At 38.2% G+C, this 20,201-nt stretch overlaps 1 protein-coding gene across 3 annotated transcripts in view; it reads right to left on the bottom strand.

The window, feature by feature from the left end:
* Positions 1-20,201, bottom strand: part of LOC150077842 (NPC intracellular cholesterol transporter 1-like) — a 671,091-nt gene that overhangs the window by 544,367 nt on the left and 106,523 nt on the right. For all 3 annotated transcript variants that reach the window (XM_090384813.1, XM_090384814.1, XM_090384816.1), the window contains exon 2: positions 4,466-4,619. In XM_090384813.1, coding sequence (XP_090240939.1) covers positions 4,466-4,619 — 154 coding nt within the window. The remainder of the gene's footprint in view (positions 1-4,465; positions 4,620-20,201) is intronic.

Genomic DNA, 20,201 nt, shown 5'->3' with positions numbered 1-20,201 from the left:
CTCACAGTAATCTGCTAAGGAACGGCATGCGACAGATCGTGCCAACAACACACCAACTGCATTGCAGTCTTCCTCAGAAACCATAAAAACTAAAACAGCAGTCCCAATACAGAAAACTCAGCCAAATTTAACAAATATGGATGCAAATGAAAACATCAACCAGGATGAGCCAATTTAAGATCTGTACACAGAAGACAACATGGGCACTGAACAATCTATCTTCTCAAAAAAAGAAGAAAATTGGAGAGACAAAAACGGACTGGACCTAAGAGGCAGACTGAACCAAACCCAACTGCTAAAAACAAATGGATCACATCACACAGTGGAACTGTAGAGGCCTACATAGCAACATTGATGATATCTATGACCTAATCCAACAGTATAGTCCGGTAAGCAAGAAACTAATCTACCACAAGTAATGCCGAAAGCCAAAAACTATACTGTATATCAGCATAATAGAAATACTAATATGACTGTGCGTGGAAGTGTGGCCATTCTTGTAAACTCAAGAATCCCTACTAAACACATTCCACTGTAGACCCACTTAGAAGCAGTCGCAATACGTCTCCTTAGGAATCATGTTAACAATAGTTTCAATCTGCCTATCACCAAACAAAGAATATACTTATGACTTCTGCTGCAGATCCCTCCTCCCTTTTGTTTATTAGGGGATTTTAACGCCCACCATCAACTGTGGGGTTCCCCACATAGAGACAGACAAGGAAAAATTCTGGAATCACTGCTTGACAAACAATTTAACACTGTTGAATCCTGGTGCAGATACTTACATTCATTTCGCTAGTAGAACAACTACAGCTATAGACTTAAGTCTGCTCTCCAACATTATATCCACTCATCCGCTGGTCAACTCTGGACAATCCTTTAAACAGGGACCATTATCCGATAATTTGTGAAATCCAAACAACTAGAATCCCTCAGGCAAATAATACCTCCTGCCTTTATCCAAAAAGAATCTTGTCATGGTGTGCCTAGATATTGAAAAAGCATTTGACACCACCTGGTGCTATGGCATTCTATAAGATCTCGATGCCATAGGACTCAGAGGTAGACTCCCAATGATCATAAAGAGTTAAAAATAGAACTTTAAAAATATAACTCTAAGTTAGCTACTGTAATGCTCTTTCACAATGTCTTGTCCAAAGAGGTGTACCACAGGAATTAGTACTCATTGCTACACTATTTGCTCTCAGGATAAACAATTTAGCACACATTTTGGGTAACACAGACATTTTTATGCTGATGACCTTGCATTCACAGAATATACGTTCTATTTGAACGACAACTGCAACTTGCAATAAACAAAATAGTGTCAGGGACTTCACATAATGGTTATCATCTATCAGCAACCAAAACTGCAGCCATTCACTTTTGTTAAAAAAAAAAAAACATCAGCTACATCCAGAACCCGAATTATCACTGGGAAATCAACCGATACCAATCACTATCCAATTCTTGGGCATGACTTTTGATACCAAACTGGCATTCCAGAAGCATATACTACAAACAAACTCTGTATGAAAAAGCTGAATATACTTAAAGTCATCTCATCCATGACATGAGAAGCTATACTCTGCTCCATCTATACAGAGTTTTAATAAGATCTTGATTAGATTATGGTGCTCCAGTTTATAATTCCACTCAAGACTATTAGTCTGTCTTAACACTGTACAACAGTGTGCTCAGAATTGTTCTTGGGACATTCAGGACTTTGCCAGTCCAAAGCCTATATATTGAAACAAATGAACCACCACTCCACCTTCAGAGAAAGATGCTGCTCCTCAACTATGCAATTAAAATAAAGCCTTCCATCTCATCCTAGCTGGTCACATCTCTATGATCCTCAATGGTAAACCTTTTTAGAAATAAACCTCATGAAAACAAACCTATAGGAATTCATCTACAAGAACTAATTCAGCAGTGGAATATATGCATTTGACCAATTTTCATCAAGCCAGAGACATCGTACAACCTCCATGGAAAGTATGCATACCTTCATGTGATGATTACTTCCAACATTAGGGAAAATAATCCCTGAACAATGAAACTTTTCAGAAACTACATACAGCCCACTCCTTGGCAAATACAAACTCTGCAAATTTACACTGATGGCTCCAAAAGTGACAGCTGTGGGAGCTGCTGTGGTTCTACCAACATCAACAGTCTGTCTCATTACCACAGGAGTGCAATGTTTTCACTGCAGAACTCTATGCTATTAAGATGGGTTTGAACTTGATTGCCAATAACGCCACTCCGAAGACTAATTTATACAGGCAGTGCAGTGACAGCCCTCCATGGCAATTCTCGCTCTCTGCATCCATTGATAAATCAAATAACAATGCAAATATCAGATCTTCATAACAATAGGCACAGAGTGTCACTTTTTGTTGGATCCCAGGGCACACTGGAATACCAGGAAATGAGCATGCAGGTAAAGCAGCAAGAAATCCCACTGACAATGACATTATCCAGATTCCTTAAGCAGACTATAAATTAATCATACATCAAATATGGAATGAAAAATGGAGAGAAATTTGGCATAATCAGTTAAATAACAAGTTAAGAAATATAAAACAGAATTCACAGGTATAGAAATTAGTTTCCACTCAAACAGACACAAAGAGGTTGTACTTGCTAGAGCATGTATTGGACAGCCCACCCTATGCATCTCTATTTATTGCAAGGAAATAACCCCCCCACTATGCTTGCATTGTGATTCACCACCAACTGTGAAACATTCTTATAGAGTGTGATCATTATTAGTCTGCCAGATCCACATCATTCCAATCCCTCCATAACTTGAATGAGTCTCTTCAATTAAGACAACTTCTCTTCAATATTGCAGACAACTCCAATTTATCTGAAATTTTTTCACTATCTAACACACACACACACACACACACACATATATATATATATATATATATATATATATAGTGAATTAAAACTAGTAGAGATAACAGAAAAAAAAAAAGCGTTTAGACAAAACACATGCACCAAAGCAGCAGCAAAGGATGCAGATGTATATATAATAATGCCAATGCTAATAACACTGAAGGCCACAAGGAAAAGAGTAGATTACTAATAGATAAATTTTTTTTTGTAGTTGTTGGCATATCGGCTTATTAGGTTACAAGGCAGGCACTTTACCCACCCAGCTAGCCCGGTCGGCAGATAAAAGATTATAGCAAGCAAAGGCCAAATGGATGCTTTGTACTACCATCATTTTTATTTGTCATATTATGCTTATTCTTACATTTGCATCCAATGCTGCTGCTTTGCACGCGTCGGTATATTTGCCATATCCTATCCTGTTTATTTTACCTTCAAATTCTTATCTGTTTTTACTCTTTAATATTATCACTTAAATATTATTTATATATACATACATACACACACACTTATAAACTCGTTTTAATAATCTGTAGAGTCTCCCCACAGGAATAGGTGCAATTTAGCCATAGTATCCCTTGCACCAAAAAACCAACAACAAGTGAAACAAAAGGGTAAAATGGAAGACAATGTAGAAGGAATGTATGTGCCAACCTGCCAGGAAACTGAACAGGCAGAAGAAACCATTTACATTTACTGAAGGTGTTTCAACAACAGAAAATGTCCCGAAGAACAGAACTCTATGAAGAAAATGAACTAGACACTCCCTACTGAATATTTTAAGTAAGATGAGTATAATTTTTTTTTTTTTTTTTAAATACAATATAAAAATCTGTGGTTTGATTCTGAAAGAGCCAATATCAAATTGTTTTTTTTTGCACACAGTGTTTATAGTATAACAGAACTTTATTTTGTTGTATTTTTCTTGTGTAAAATGGTCTATTTCCAGCTTTTCAGTAACAGAAGAGAGCTAGACACTAACCATTTTAGCATAAGAAAAATAAAAGCTCAATCATACAAGCACATTAACAATTACTATATTTTTAAGTTTTATTTATACAGCAACTTATTTTAAACAGAAAGGCAGCATAATTCAGTAAGTTGAATTTTCAATAACTCTTCAGGAGATTTTTTTTTTTTTTTTGCCTTCCATCAACTTCAAGACTTTTTTTTTTTTTTTTTTTAGCTATCAGAACTTTCCTTCATCCCAGAACTTAAATATACTAGCCTATACTCCAGGGATTGTAAGATTTAATAAGAAATGTAAAGCTTCATTTGCAAACAAAATAATTCATATTTAAAGTTTATTACCAAATGTACAGATACTTTCAACTTAAAAATGATGTACCACCATAATCAGAAATTGAACTCATTTTTATCATATCCAGAAATCAAACAGTTACAGAATTGCTTACTTCTGGTGAGCATTCTTCCCTAATTATTCTCAATTTACATTTTTTTTAATACATAGATAATCTGATTACTTTCATCAACCAATGCTAGGAGTGGAGGTAAAAAAAGCTAATCCCCTTTAACCAAATAAAATTATGCTTACCTGTTACAAATTCTGGACATAGTTCTTGTAAGGTGTCAACAGATACTTTATCCTCAAGTACTTTTGCTGATCCATTATAGGAGCAAGTGAGGGGTCCAAATTCTCCTTCACCACAGAAGTCATAGAAAATGCACTTATCATCCTCTGCTGATATCTATTAAGACAATCACATTAGTGCCTATCCACAGCATATTATACATTAGAAAAGAAAAAAAAAAAAAAAAAAAAAGTAAAATCATCACAATGAATGCCATGGGGAATGCTAATTACATTCAGAAAATATTCTAATGAATACTGTTCAAAATTATTTTAAAAGAACCATTATTTGTTCGAATAAGTTTTGCTGTACTTTTCTAACATACACACAGAAATACTATGTAATTTCTGTTTTATTTTACATAAAAATCACTCTTAAAATCAAAAAATAAAACTGCAAAATGTGTATTACAAATTTGAACACATTTTTCAAATGTTAGTTTTATTTAAAAGAGAGATAAATAAAATTAACTTTATCATAGTGCAGTCAGATATGAAGTTTTCTGAGCAATGCAGATAGGTATCCTATCTGCATTGCATATCCTACATAGGTGTCCTATTAATATACAGGAATTTTGCTAGCAGGGATAAGGAGGTAATTATCTCACTGCACAAAGAAGGGTTAGGCCACATCTTGAGTACTGCATACAGGTGTCGATGCCTCATTTCAGGAAATGACGCTGATCTGCTGGAACAGGTGCATAGAAGGGCAAAGAGATTGGTGAAGGCTCCAGGGATTGTGAAAGTTATGACTCATACTAACTGCAATTGAATAAACTAACCATATTGTAAACTTCATTAAAATAAATTAAACACTTTATTAAAATAAATTAAAAATAAAATTAAAACAGGATAAAATTGATGTAAAAATAAAATACACTGATAATTGTAGACTTAAATGATAAAACTAAATAAAATTATATACATAAATTAAAATATGCACAAAATATTACAAATTAAAAGCAATAAAACATCTTGGCTTTCAAAGGCAACTGCCTCCTTTATCAAAAGTGGAACTTGACTGTCAACCCATCCTTAAATAACAGTCAATGTATTTAATTTTTACATCAATTTTATCCTGTTTTAATTTTATATTAATTTATTTTAATAAATTTTTGGTTGTCATTGGTAAATGGAATAAAAGGGTAGTCATTATGAGTATGAGCAGTTAGTATGAGTCATTGGTAAAGGGAATAAAAGGGTTATTTTACCAAGGCAAGCTTCAGTTCTGAAAATTGCAGATTATTTTAAACACCTGTAGGTTGATCTGACCTCAGTCAGATCAACCTACAGGTGTTTATGGCTTTGAAAGGATTGAGCAAGCTCAATACTGATGGTATTGTTCCTCTTGCAGAGACTACACACACAAGGGAACATAAATTCATATTTAGGAAGAATGGATACAGGACAGATGTCTATTATTATTGGAAAAAACTTCCAACTTTGAATAAATTAAAAGGAAGGAATACAAAAGTTATTGGCTGATACTTTATAAACTTATTTTCTTGCATTGCATGCCAATACTACTACTAATAATAATATTATGTTGTTGCTCTTATATTATTTCTCCTGATTGGGGGTACCACTCCGTGACAGGTATTGCTAACAAGTACACAGGGTGGTTGTTATGTCTGGCGTTACTGTTGGCCAAGGAACTCTTCAGCTATCCTACAGATGTTCCAGGATTGCAACTTTCTGGAGTTCCTTTTAGGTGTTCTCTAGGAGATCTATTGCTGCTAGGTCATGTAGGATCTCTGGTACCATACCAGAGATCCTACATGACCTATGATTGGTTACTTGTTGCACATGCAACATCTCTTTGATCTCCTGGCTTAGGTTCGTGTACTTCCTGATTTTTTCGTCACAGGTTTTCTAGAGGTTGCCAGTGTTGGGCACAGCTATATCAATCAGATAGGTAGCCTTTTCCTACTTGTCGACAAAGGTTATGTCCGGTCTGTTGTGTGGGATTATCTTGTCTGTTATTAATGCACAGTCAAGTACTGCTGCTGCATTTTTATGCAAGTAATCCTTCAGCTATCTCTGTTTTCTGTTGCTCGATGAGGTCTACCTAGCCTCTTCCTCCCTCTTTCCGAGCTATTGTCAGTCTCTCCACAGCTGTCTTCAGGTGGTAATGGTGGCTCTTGGCCATCATTGTCTTTATCTTTCTCATGATATCCTCCAGCTTGGTGTTAGTTCAATCCATGTTCCTGGAAGCAGCTCCATCAAGTTGAGAGAATGGTATAATAATAATAAAATGAAAAATAAATAAAAATAAATATTGCAAAAGTTTCTCCAGTGGATCTACCTTCCCCAAGGTTGGAGTGATGGCGAAGGCAGATTTTGGAACTGACTCCTCTGCCTTAAGCAAAGGAGTCAGTTCGAAAAGTCGGAGACAGTCTCCAGAGGAAAACAGTGGATCAAGTGGCACTGTTCCCCAGTACGCCTACAAGAGAAAGGCAAGACCATCCAGCCCCACCAACTGGAAGTGCTTCCTGCACAAGTGACCACCCAGGAAGAAAATGCCAATGAATCAAATAGACCAATATAGCAATTTACAGGTCGAGACTACATACCAAGTGGTTGGAATGATTCCCAAATATTCAGGTCACTGAATAGTGAATAGCCAACCATGGAAAGACCATCGTCACAAAGAATCTGATAGCTCCTGCAATCTTGGTGGGGGGAGGGAGGAACCAAGCAGGACATATGTGATAAACTACAAAGAACAACACAGAACCAGAGGAAGAGCAGCTGAAGTGAAAAAAGACAAAGTAATGATATTCAGAATAGAAGACAAGCAGAAGAAGGCCCTAACAGAATTTGAATGACCCCCACAGACTCACTTGTGATACCAAAGCAGAGGCCCAATAGAATCCTGTAGAGAGAGAGAGACCACCTCAATTGGCAAATAATACCACATTACCTCAACAACAATGGAGGCCATCTACACAGCAATATACTGTGCTGCCATAGCAGCAACAAGGATTAATGGAAGAGGAACAAGAGACCAGCAGCAGAAGAACCAAAAAAAAAAAGGAACCATCAGCATGGGGAAAGAGGACTTCAGCAGAAGAATTAAGTCAAGATAGGCCAATTGACTCAGTACCAACAGGGTAATAGGAGTAAAAAATTGATTGGAAAAGTGAAGAGCATTGTCAAGAGATACAGTGTCCACAGCAAGCACGAAACCAAAAATAAGAGAGGGGGGAATACTTGGACACACTGAAGCAGAACCTCCTCTCACTCAGCAAGAGACTACAACAATACAAAGAGTCCCCAGAGGAAAATAAACAACCAAATCTTTGATGAGGACCAAAGAGGCTTCTACAGTAATCTCTGAGAAGACGGGAAAGACAGAAATGGACGATCCCAACAGAAGACGATTGGAGAGTTCTGGGGCTACGTATGAAACAGTGAAGTGAGACATAACAGCCAAGCCCCCTGGATAGAACTAGAACAGAAGAAAACTAAGAATGTACAAGAGACTAGAGATTTTGGCAGAAGTAAAACAGTCAATCAGGAACTCACACAACTGGCAAACCCAGGAATAAATAATGTCCACGACTACTGGTATAAGAAGCTCATTTGCACACACAAGCACCTAGCAGAGCAGTTCATCCAAATGATAAGGCACCTGGAGTTTCTCACTCCAAAAAAAAAAAAAAAAAAAAAACACGAATCTGTAGCCTAAAGACCAAGATTAAAAGAAATCCGGTAAAATACAGGCCTATCACCTGTCTACCAACCAATGATATATAAGATCCTGACCAACTGCATAATCAAGAAGATATCAGACCACTTGGAGAGCCAAAACATAATGGCAGAACAGCAGAAAGCAGATGAGCAAAGCAACAAAGGATGCAAAGAGCAATTAACCATAGATGCTGCAGTTGTAGAGCAAGCCTACAAGAAGTGGCACAACCTGTAACACAGCCTACATCAATTACTGCAAGGTCTTAGACTCTGTGCCTCATAACTGGCTAATTGAGAGCCTGAAGATCTAAAAAGTCAATCCAACAGTGACAAACTTCATAGAAGCAACAATGGCAAAATGGAGTATGTTAAGGTCAAGAACATCATGATCAGACCGATCCCCATCAGGAGAGGAATTTTTCAAGATACCCAGAGCCCACTGTGGTTCAGTGTAGCACACAATCCACTATGCTCAACAACAGCTGTTATATTTGTTATTAGGAGCATTAGCAACTAAGGCCATATTGCTCTGGGATATGCGGTGGTCATTCCCTGATCTTTCTGCATCCTCCGTATTCGGTGGTGACGGGCTCGAACCCGGGTCAAGAAGCGTGTACTCAACAACAGCAAGTATAGATATAACTTCAAAGAAGGAAGGAAAAACCTGTACACCCTCCCTCATCTACCTAATGTACATAGACTACATCAAGCTCTACGCAACAACCGAGAAGCAACCCCAGTGCTAATATAGTCCTTCAGGATTATTAGTATTAGCTGAGGAATACGATGCAAGAAAGCAAGCTTATACAGCAACAAAAAACAAAAAACAAAAAAAAAAAAAAAACTCTTCTCATTTCACCCATCCAGTAACTCCAAATGTTTGTCTAGTTCAGCCTTTAAATTTATTTAAGCTATCAACTTCCACAAGAACAGATGGAAGTCTGTTCCAGCAATCAACTCCAGTTGGCTAAAGGCAAACTTCCACACGTCTATTCTACAACTGTCTTTCCTCAATTTGAATCTATGCCCCCTCAGGTTCTTAGTCTGAGGAAAGCAAAAGTATCCCATCCCGTCAGCATTGAGCCTGCTCAGACCCCAAATCTCACCAAATCTTAGGAGACTAGGCACCCAGGAGGTGACAAAAGTCACCTCCTAAGTGACTAAGCCTTTAACTTAAGCCTTTATTCATAAGGCAACCCTTTGTTCCTCTCACCGATCTTGTTGCCCTTCTCTGTACTTGTTCTAAGAACTCTACATCCTTCCTAAAATGAGGCCTCCAGACCTCCATACAGTATTCAAGGTGTGACCGGACCATTCCCTTATACAAAGGGATAATCACATTCTTGTCTCTGCTAACAAAATTTCTATATATCATTGACAAAACTCCATGAACTGCTATGGCAGCCCATCTGCACTGCTCAGAAAACTTCATATCTGACTGGACAATTATCCCCGGGTCATTTTCATTCTCCACCTCCATGAGTGTAGTACCACAAAGTTGGTACATTTCGCTTGGATTACTGCTACCCATATGCAGTACTTTGTATATGTCAATGATAAACTTCAGTTGATGCTTCTCAGCCCATCTGCCTAACTTTTCTAGATCCTGTTGCAGTAGCATACTATCTTTAGTGTCATTAACAAGCCTGCCAACCTTTGTATCATTTGCAAACTTGGACATTAAGCCTGATATACCCTGATCAATATCATTGATAAATACAGAAAACAACAATGGGCCCAGCACTGAACCCTGGGGGACTCAGCTAATAACATGAGTCCACATAAAGCAGTGTCCATTTATTAACACTCTGCTATCCCCACTTAACCATCCCTTTATTTATTGCAGTAACTTGCCCTTAATACCATACTGCTCCAATTTGTACAGCAGTCTTCCATGTGCAACAGTATCAAAAGCTTTCCTGAAATCCATGTCTATGATCACAAAATTATTATTTTTAGCATCCAGTTCCTTTGTGACCACATCATAGTATCCAATCAAATTGGTCAGACAAGACTTCCCCTTAACAAACCCCATGCTGTGCTAAACTATTGCTGCTGTCTTGTCTGGGTGATCCTGTATCACCTCTTTAACAGGCAACTCCATTATTTTCCCCAGAAAAAAAGTTAAACTAACAGGTCTAAAATTATTTGTGACAACCTTTGAATCTCCTTTGTGATTGGGGTGACATTTGCATATCTCCTGTCCATGGGGACCTCCCCTGACTAAGGATGCTCCCATGATTATGGCTAAGGGTTTGCCTACTTCCCTTGCTGCCTCCATTATAACTGGATAGATGCCATCTGTCCCAGGTGCTTTTTTTTTTTTCTTCTTTATGTAACTTCAACAATTTCTCCTTCACTTTGCTCTCAGTTATCACAAAATCAATAGCTCCCTGTTAGTGTGATACACTTCTGGCATTCCCCTCCTTGAATAACTCCTCGTGTGTGAATGTACATGCAAAATATTCATTTAGTTTATCAGCTACTTGAGCAGGGTCATCAACAGTCAAACCACCGATGTTAAGTGAACCAATCTGAATCATCCCCTTTTCTTCTAGAATTTACATAAAGAACTTTTGCTGTCTTCCTTTGCATCCTTTGCCAAAGATTTCTCTTAATCTGCCTTCGCCTGCCCAACCTCCTTTGTGAATTGATTACAGACTAGCTTATATCTTTCGTAGGCTTCTGTGTCACCTGATAAATTATATGCATCCCATGCATTTTTCTTCTCTGCCACGAGCCCCATTAAATCATCCGACATCCATTTAGGCCTGAACCTTGAACAGTATTTCTTAGTTGATGAAAAGCCTAGTAACCTCCAAGATTAAGTCCCTGAAGGCTTCCCATTCAGAATTCACTGTTGGTAACATCATCAGTTGATCCCACTCTATAGAACTTAAACTGTCAGACCTCTGTAGTCACCTTTACGAAAACAAAAACCCTTCCCTTTATCCTTGATCGCAGTTACTTCTTTAAGTAAATCCCACATCAGTCCACTGATCACTGTCACCTAGTGGTTCCTTTATCTGCAAATTACTAATGCATGACTCATCATCACTGCTGATAATCAGATCAAGGGTATTACTCCCTCTGGTTGCCCCTCATGTTGCTGAAGAAAACAATCTTCCAATAAATCCACAAAAGTCTTGCTAGCATGTGAGTGATCAACCCACAAGCTCCAGTCAATATCTGGAAAGTTAAAATCCCCATTACAAGACATTCTGATTTTGTAATGTGATTAGCATTAGCAGAGGCACACGATACAAGAAACTAAGCTTATACAGCCAGCCAAAAAAAAAAAAAAAAAAAAACCTTATTTCACCCATCCACTCGCTCCAAATGTGTGTCAAGTTCTGCCTTCAATCTATTAAGTTGATAGCTTAACTTCTACAATGATAAATGGAAGTTTGTTCCAGCAATCAACCACCTGCTGGCTAAAGGCAAACTTCCACACATCTATCCTACAACAGTCTTTCCTTAATTTGAATTTATGCCCTCTCAAGTGATTATTCTGAGCAAGAGGAAGAATTCCATCAGCATTGAGCATGCTCAAACCATTCAAGGCTTTATACACCTCAATCAGATCACCTCGCAGGTGCCTAGTCTCCAGACACTGTAATTTGCAAAACTTAAGCCTTTCTTTGTAAGAGCAACCCTTTGTTCCGTTCACTAATCTTGTTGCCCTTCTCTGTATTTGTTCCAACAGCTCTACATCCTTCTTAAAATGAGCCCTCCAGACCTGTATACAGTACTCAAGGTGTGGCCTGAGCATCACCTTATACAAGGGGATAATACCTCCTTATCCCTGCTAGAAAAATTCTTGTATATCATTGACAAGACACCATGAGCTACTCTTGTGGACTGTCTGCACTGCTCAGAAAACTTCATATCTGCCTGCACAATTACCCCCAGGTCCTTTTCATTCTCTACCTCTGTCAGTGTAGTACCACAGAATAGATATGTTACTCTGGGGTTATTGCTTCCCATATGTAGTACTTTATATTTGTCAATGTTAAACTTCATTTGCCACCTCTCGGCCTATCTGCTCAACTTTTCTAGATCCTGTTGCATCAGCGTACTGTCAGTGTCATTAACAACCCTGCCAACCTTTGTATCGTCTGCAAACTTGGCCCTTAAGCCTGATATACCATCATCAATATCATTTATAAATACAGAAAACAAAAATGGACCCAACACTAAACCCTGAGGGGCTCCACTAATAACATTAGTCCACCGTGTCCATTGATTACCACTCTGTCTTCTCCCGCTCAACCATCCCTTTATCCATAGCAGCAATCTGCCTCCAATGCCACACTGCTCCAATTTGTGCAGCAGTCTTCCATGTGCAACAGTATCAAAGGCCTTTCTAAGATCCAAATATATGATAGGATACTACATCATAGTATCCTATTTGATCGGATACTACATCATAGTATCCGATCAAATTGGTCAGACAAGACTTCCCCTTAACAAAACCATGCTGTGTCCAAGCTATAACTGAAGTCTTGTCTACATGATTCTGCAATGCTTCTTTAGCCAGTGCCTCAATTTCCCTGAAACAGAAGTTAAACTAACAGGTCTATAATTACCTGTGTCTACCTTGGATCCTGCTTTGTGGATTGGGGTCACATTTGGACATCTCCAGTCCATAGTTACCTCCCCTGAATCCAGGGAAGCTCTCATAAATATGGCTAAGGGTTTGCTTACTTCCTTTGCGGCCTCTTTTAATATAACTTGATAGATTCCATCCACCACACGTGTCTTTCTTATGTTTATCTTCAACAATTTCTCCTCCACTTTACTCTTAGTTATTACAAGATTATCTAGCTTACTGCCAGAGTTTAATACATATCTGCTTTCCCCTCCCTGAATAACTCCTCATATGTGAATGTAGATGCAGAATATTCATTTATTTTGTTAACTACCTGAGCAGGATCATCAACAGTTGAAACATCGATATCAAAGGGACCAATCTGAATCATCCCCTTCCTTCTAGAATTTACACAAGTAAAGAACCCTTTGCTGTTTTTCTTTGCATCCTTTGCCAAAGATATCTTGTAATCTGCCTTCGCCTGCCTAACCTCCTTTGTGACTTGGTTACAGACTAGCTTATATCTGTCATAGGCTTCTGTGTCACCTGTTATTTTATTGGTATTCCCTGCATTTTTCTTCTGTCACATGTCTAATTAGGCATGTCACATGCCTAAATGATGGAAGTCGGTTCCACCAACCAACCACCCGCTGGCCAAAGGCAAATTTCCGCACATCTATCCGACATCCGTCCTTCCTCAATTTGAATTTATGCCCGCTGAGGAAGGACGGATGTCGGATAGATGTGCGGAAATTTGCCTTTGGCCAGCGGGTGGTTGGTTGGTGGAACCGACTTCCATCATTTGTTGTTGAAGTTGATAGCCTAAACAAATTTAAGGCTCAACTGGACAGGTATTTCGAACGAACGGAGGGGTGAAATGGGAGTGGTGTTTCTTTTTTTTCCGCTGATGCTGAATAAGCTTGCTTTCTTGCATCATATACCTCTACTAATGCTAAATCTTGAACAATATTTCTTAGTTGGTATGAAAAGCCTAGTAGCTTCCAAAATTAATTCTTTGAATGCTTTCCATTTTGAATTTGCTGTTGGTGACATCAGTTTGTCCCACCATATAGAATTTAATACTGTCTCAGACCACCGTAGTCACCTTTATGAAAGCAAAAAAAACCTTCCCTTTACCCTTCATGGTAGTTACCTCTGAGTAAATCTCACTTCAGCACACTGTGATCACCGCCACCTAGTGGCCCACTATTTCTCTGCACAACTGTTCATTGTACTCATCAGCATCATTAGGCCTATAACATACTCCTTTCATTTTCCCTTTCCCAGTGTTTATGTTTATCACAGATTGGACTAACACAGAGCTGGAGGATATCATGAGAAAGACAAAGATGACCAAGAGGTAATTATTAATTATTGTTTAACTGCTCCTTGCATCCTTTGCTCATCTGCTTGCATCCTTTCTGCTGTTCAGCCATTATGTTCTAACTCCAAGTGGTCTGATATCTTCTTAGTTATGCAGCTGGTCAGGAGCTTGTACATAGCTGGAAGTCAAGCAATTGGCCTGTATTTTGTCAGATTTCTTGCATCTTGGTCTTTACACTTCAGATATGCAATTCCTTGAGTGACAAAAGACAATGATGGCCAAGGCCACCCGAAGTAAGCTGTGGAGAGAGTGACAATAACTCTGAAAGGGGAGGAAGGGGCCTGATAGACCTAATTGAGCAACAGAAAAAACAGTGATAGCTAGTCTGAAGGATATAAAAAATGCAGCAGCACTCTACCAGGCCATAAAGAAAATAGACAAGCAGCATATCCCACTCAATGTAAGCAAGGCGTCCCCCTCCTGCCCAGACAGCACAAACGAAGCTAGAAAGATGGGCAAGAAGACACTCCATGGCAGAGGCTACAATGACCTCCATCAAGATCACATAGATAAAATGGCTTCCAATGCATGGCTTACGAGGGGGATACTGAAGAATTCTTGCTCCTCATTCAAGATCAGATAATTAACACCAGAAACTAGAGAAAATACATTGCCAAGGAGTCTGGAGTGTCAGATGGCACGTTGATGACTATGACAGCTGAAACGATCCAACATATCAATGCAGGATGCAAGGTGATCACCCAGAGTGAGTACACTCTTAGACATGACCAGGTAGCCAGGATAATACCTCAGAAGCTAGCAAGGAAATAACAGTTAACCAAAAAAAAGTGTACCGTATTACAAGTATGAACCCTAGTCAGTACTAAAGACCCTGGCCCAAAAGCTGTACTGGGACCGTGCCATAATAACAGACAAGACAATCCCACATAACAGACTGGATATAACTCTTGTTGACAAGGAAAAGCTACTTATCTGATTGATATAGAAGTGCCCAAAACTGGCAACCTTCAGAAAGTATATGGGGGGGGGGGGGTCAGGAAGTGCACAAAGAAGACAGGAGATCAAAGATGCGGTAATGCAACAGGTAATGACCATTCCGATCATCATATTAACCACTGATAATATGGTGCCAAAGACGCTACATAACAGCCTAGCAGCAATAGGTCTCCCAGAAAACACCTACAAGGAACTCCAGAAAGTCACAATCCTGAATATCTGTAGGATAGTCAGAGTTCCTCAACCAACAGTAACACCAGACATAACCACCCTGTGTACTTTGTAGCAGCACCCATTATAGGGTGGAACCCCCAATCAGAGAGAAATAATACAAGAAGCATAGTAATTATAATTACAACTATGTACATTATAATAAAAATAATAATATGACAGCATCTTTGGATTCAGGGAGATCCCTGTGGATTGGAAATGCACAAAATCCTCAATTCACAAAGGGGGATCAAAAGGCAACATGAATAATTAGAAACCTGTTTGCTTAGCTTCTGTCCAGGAACAGAAAGGAGTTCCTGGAATGCAATTATACTGCAGTCACAGCATGGATTGTTCAGGGATAATCTTGCCTCATCAATCTGATTGGATACTATAACAAAGGAACTGGATGCAAAAAAAAAAAAAAAAAATTGATATCATATACTTGAATTTCAGGACAGATTTTTATACTGTTGTTACATAAACTGCTGTATAAATTGGAGCAGTGTGGCATTAAGGATAGTTACTGCTACAGATAAAAGGTATGGTTGAATGAAAGAAGATGGTGGTTATCAATGGACAATGCTCTTCGTGGACTTGGACTAATGTTATTAGTGGAGTACCCGGAGTTCAGATCGGGGCCCACTGTTGTTTCTGTATTTATTAGTGATATTGATCGAGGTATATCAGGCTTAATTCTAAGTTTGCAGGTGATAAAAAGGCAGGATGGCTAATGACAGTAAGCAATGTATGCTACTGCAACATAATCTAGAAAAATTAGGCAAATGGGCTGGGAAATGGTAGCTGAAGAACAACACTTCATATAGGTAGCAGTAATTCCAAATTAATGTACCAATTGTGTGGTACTATACTCAGGGTAATGGAAAATTAAAAAAAGATCTGGGGATTGCAAAGTCAGATATGAAATTCTCTGAGCAATGCAGGCAGGCTGCCAGGACAGCCTGCATTGATGGTTTTTCAATGATATATATGAACACTGTTAGCAAGAAAAGGTGGTTATCCCATTGTTCAATTTTCTGTGTGCATGCACACTCTAATCTGTGTGCACATACACAGGAAATTTAACTGCACACAAAAAAAAAATGCTATAAAATATTATATTAATAAAATAAATATGGTCATGAAATATACAAAATACAAAGTAGTTATATTCATTTACATTATATAATTGCAGAACATAAGAATAAAACAATATTTTATTCTTCCAACTTATCTGCATCCAAAACAGCTCATTTTCTATTAAAACCAACGCAAATACAATAGTAGCTATAACAACTACATTAACAAAAAATAATTTTGGGTTTAAAATTTTACGTACACTCAATTTAGTGGGCACAAGTTTGTCACTGGGAAAAAAAAAATTGCACAACTTGAAGTTTTTGCACACACACACATGCCATTAAAAATTAGGGGGAACATTGGTTAGGCCATATCTTGGGCATTGCATCTTGGTCTGGAAGCCTCATTTCAGGAAATGATGTAGATCTGCTGGAATGTGTGCAAAGAAGGGTAAAGACTGGAGAAGAAAAGAAAAGGGTGATCTCTTGCCAAAAACGGCTTTAGTTCTGCAATTTGCAGAATCTGGAGACTACACATCTGTTTAGTCTCCAGGTTATCTGATTGAGGTATTTAAGGCTTTAAAATGGATTGAACAAGGTCAATGCTGATGACATTCTTCCTCAGACTACAGATGTGGAGATTTGCCTTTAGCCAGCATGTGATTGATTCTACCCACTTCCATCTGTTGTGGAAGTGGGTAGTTTTAATAAATTCAAGGAAGAAGTAGACACTATTGAAGGGGGATGGGCACAATGTCAAAAGAAGTTTTTTTTTGGGGGGGGGGGGTTAATGCTTTAAAAGCCTGCTTTCTCACATCATGGCCACTCCACTACTAATTGAATTAATGTCATAAAACGCACAGTATTCGTCGCAATTCACTCGGGCTCTTCCCCCTATTGGATAAATCTATGATAGGTAGAAACATAGCAATATACACATCTTACTACTCTGTTAGCAAAAAATATATACAATTCTCGTGTGTGAATTTCGCACCATGCCTCAAATTTTCTCCGACAGATGGCACCACTTGCTTGTAAAATCGCCCACCAGCACTTCAGATAACGGGCTTAAATCCACCACCAAGAATTAAAAACCTTTCAGAGGAAAGAAAAAAAAAAAAAAAACTTAAGAACGTATCAAGAATTCAGCCTTTGTGCTCGTAACTAACTATGAGGCTCCAGTGCATTCGTATCTGGGTGTATTAGCGAGTCGGTCTGATGGAATAAAAACCAGATTTGCCAGAGTGCTAATACGACGCTCGCCGAACTTTGAGATTCGAACCCAGACTAAAAGGGAACAGTCATAACAATCTTGCATGGCCCGGTGTAATAAGTTTCGAGACGAAACTATCCGCCATGGTTTTACCAAGCAATGCATAATGCTTCGTTAAAACCTTGATGAAAAGTAACCTTTATTGAAGAAGCGCAACTATTTTCCCACTTACGAAAACAAAACGAATGAATTTTGTAAAGCCATGTTTTTTGCGTATTGTGAAAACGGGAGACTAGTTGGAAGTCTGTCCAAAATACCTTGAACAAATATTCTATTGTACAACTAGAAAAAATGAGCACTATTACTACTGTACGAGCTCTTCACTGCCAAAAGCCAAGGGAAGTGTCTTCTAGCTTCAAGGAGTTATTCCCCCTTCTTATATACAATATTTAGCATTTAAAAAGTTTATACAAGTTTCTAATTAAACGGGAGATTGATTTGTTTCAAAAGTTTTGCAGTTTCATTTATTCTGTTAACTAAAACCATTCCAAGCTACAAAAGTGATTACCATACTTTGATTTTTAGATTATTTTTATTTAAATAATTATATAAATGTATAACAAAATAATGTATAGACTCGATGCTGATCTCATTTCAATCTGGCTGTAATACTAGCATTTGCTCTTTTTTCCCCAACTTCACTAATCCTTCTACTTTTTAAATAGCGTGTATAGTGGTGACTTGGAGTTGATTCTCGTGGCAGTAGAACTACATATTTTCATTGATAGAAGAGATGAAAACCAAAGGGTACAGAAGGCTGGACCACATGAAATTTACCCACATGGCAGCACATCGGAATAAATTACCTGCCATTGCTCTCGACACAGTTTGTCAAAATTCGAAGCGCAGTTGGGTGGTTATTTTATTTTATTTATTTAATAAGAGAAAGTACAAATGATTGAAGATTTTATCATTACATATAACAGATAAAGAAAAGAAAAGAAAAATCATTTAATCATTATATCACTAAACCAAACTAGACGAGTTCTTCGATAGAGTTAATCTACTAGTTGTAGACAATTCGTTACATTTTACAAAATAAATATGGGGGGGGGGGGGAACACTACAAATCAAAAGCTACTTGTCAATTTTTAGCTTAGATGTCACTTGGTAACATCCAAGCTAAAAACTTCATCGACAGCGCTATGTTTGTTTATTTTCCTATAATACGGGGAGAAATCCATTCATGCTATTGTACAGGTGGCAGCCTATGTGATACACAAACCATTAACCTATTTGCAGTAAACACAAAAACTACATTAGAAGTAACGAACTATTCCTGGTATCCTGTCTGTTGCGAGTTCATATATGTGGGTCACAGGATGAACTGTTGCCATGGTAATGACAAGAAAACACTCCACAAACCTAAATATCATACAGCTGTTAGATGATACGATAAAGATACACTGCATCCAATGTTCACGTAGGCCGTTTCACTTTTGCCGAATTTCACTTAAAATGCCTACTTAAGTATCAGGGAATTAACTGGCAGTGAGAATCAATTATAATTTGAGCAAAAGGCCACGATGTCCACTTTTTAACAACCTACTAATTATTGTAGCAGGCCATTAACATTTCAAGCAAATAACTCATGGTTTGTAACAAAAAAAGTACGAAGCAAATACTTTTATACACGAACCGAGAACATTTCGTTTCTGCTCCACCATATTGTCCATTCATTCATTCATTCCTCCAACCAGCGCACGGCAAAGGACAAAATCCAATGCTTCGGCTATGATGTAAGCTATGTGGATAGACTTTGTGATATGTATGGGGAAGTGGAGGGTAAAAACACACACACACTGCCCGGTTTCGACAGGTAAGATTTTAATTAAATTTTGGAATGCTCAACAAATCTTTCTGAAAGAGCGAAATAAAAAATTTCATGAAAATCCATCCAACTGGGATAGTCGAATTTTACCATTTGGCAGGCTGACAGCCAAAGAAATAATTGTGGGATTTCTACTAGTCTGATTTTAATAGAATTTGGATAGTTCAACAAACCATTTCTAGAAATAAGAGTGTCGTCGGTTAACTCTCTCTCAAAAAAGGCAGCTGTTTGTTATTTGTTTGTTTTTAGGAGCATTAGCAACTAAGGCCATATTGCTGCGGGGATATGCAGTGGTCATTCCCTGACCTTTCCGCATCCTCCGTATTTGGTGGTCACCGGCTTGAACCTCGGTCTAATCAAGAGGCGTGTGTTACGCACTGCTGTCCTGCCCATCTAGCTAGACGTTGTTTTTGCTGCATGCCATTTCTATAGATACTTACATTGCATCTCTCTCTCAAAACAGTCCGGACATGTGCTGCAAATAATCAGCATTCTTTTAATGCCCAACTTCAAGCTCATAGAAAGTCAACTTTTCTTCTTCATTTAACTTCCATTTTCTGGAACAACCTTCGTTCATACGTTATTTCCTGAAAATTACAATCTACATCAACTCATGTCTAATGTCAACAAGTACAGTATATTCTTTCATTTGCTCACCTTCAACCCACTCACGGTACTAAGT

Source organism: Mastigoproctus giganteus, chromosome 11 (assembly GCF_048544385.1).
Source record: "Mastigoproctus giganteus isolate SK-2022 chromosome 11, ASM4854438v1, whole genome shotgun sequence".
Taxonomy (NCBI): domain Eukaryota; kingdom Metazoa; phylum Arthropoda; class Arachnida; order Uropygi; family Thelyphonidae; genus Mastigoproctus; species Mastigoproctus giganteus.
This window is presented reverse-complemented; position numbering and strand designations above follow the sequence as displayed.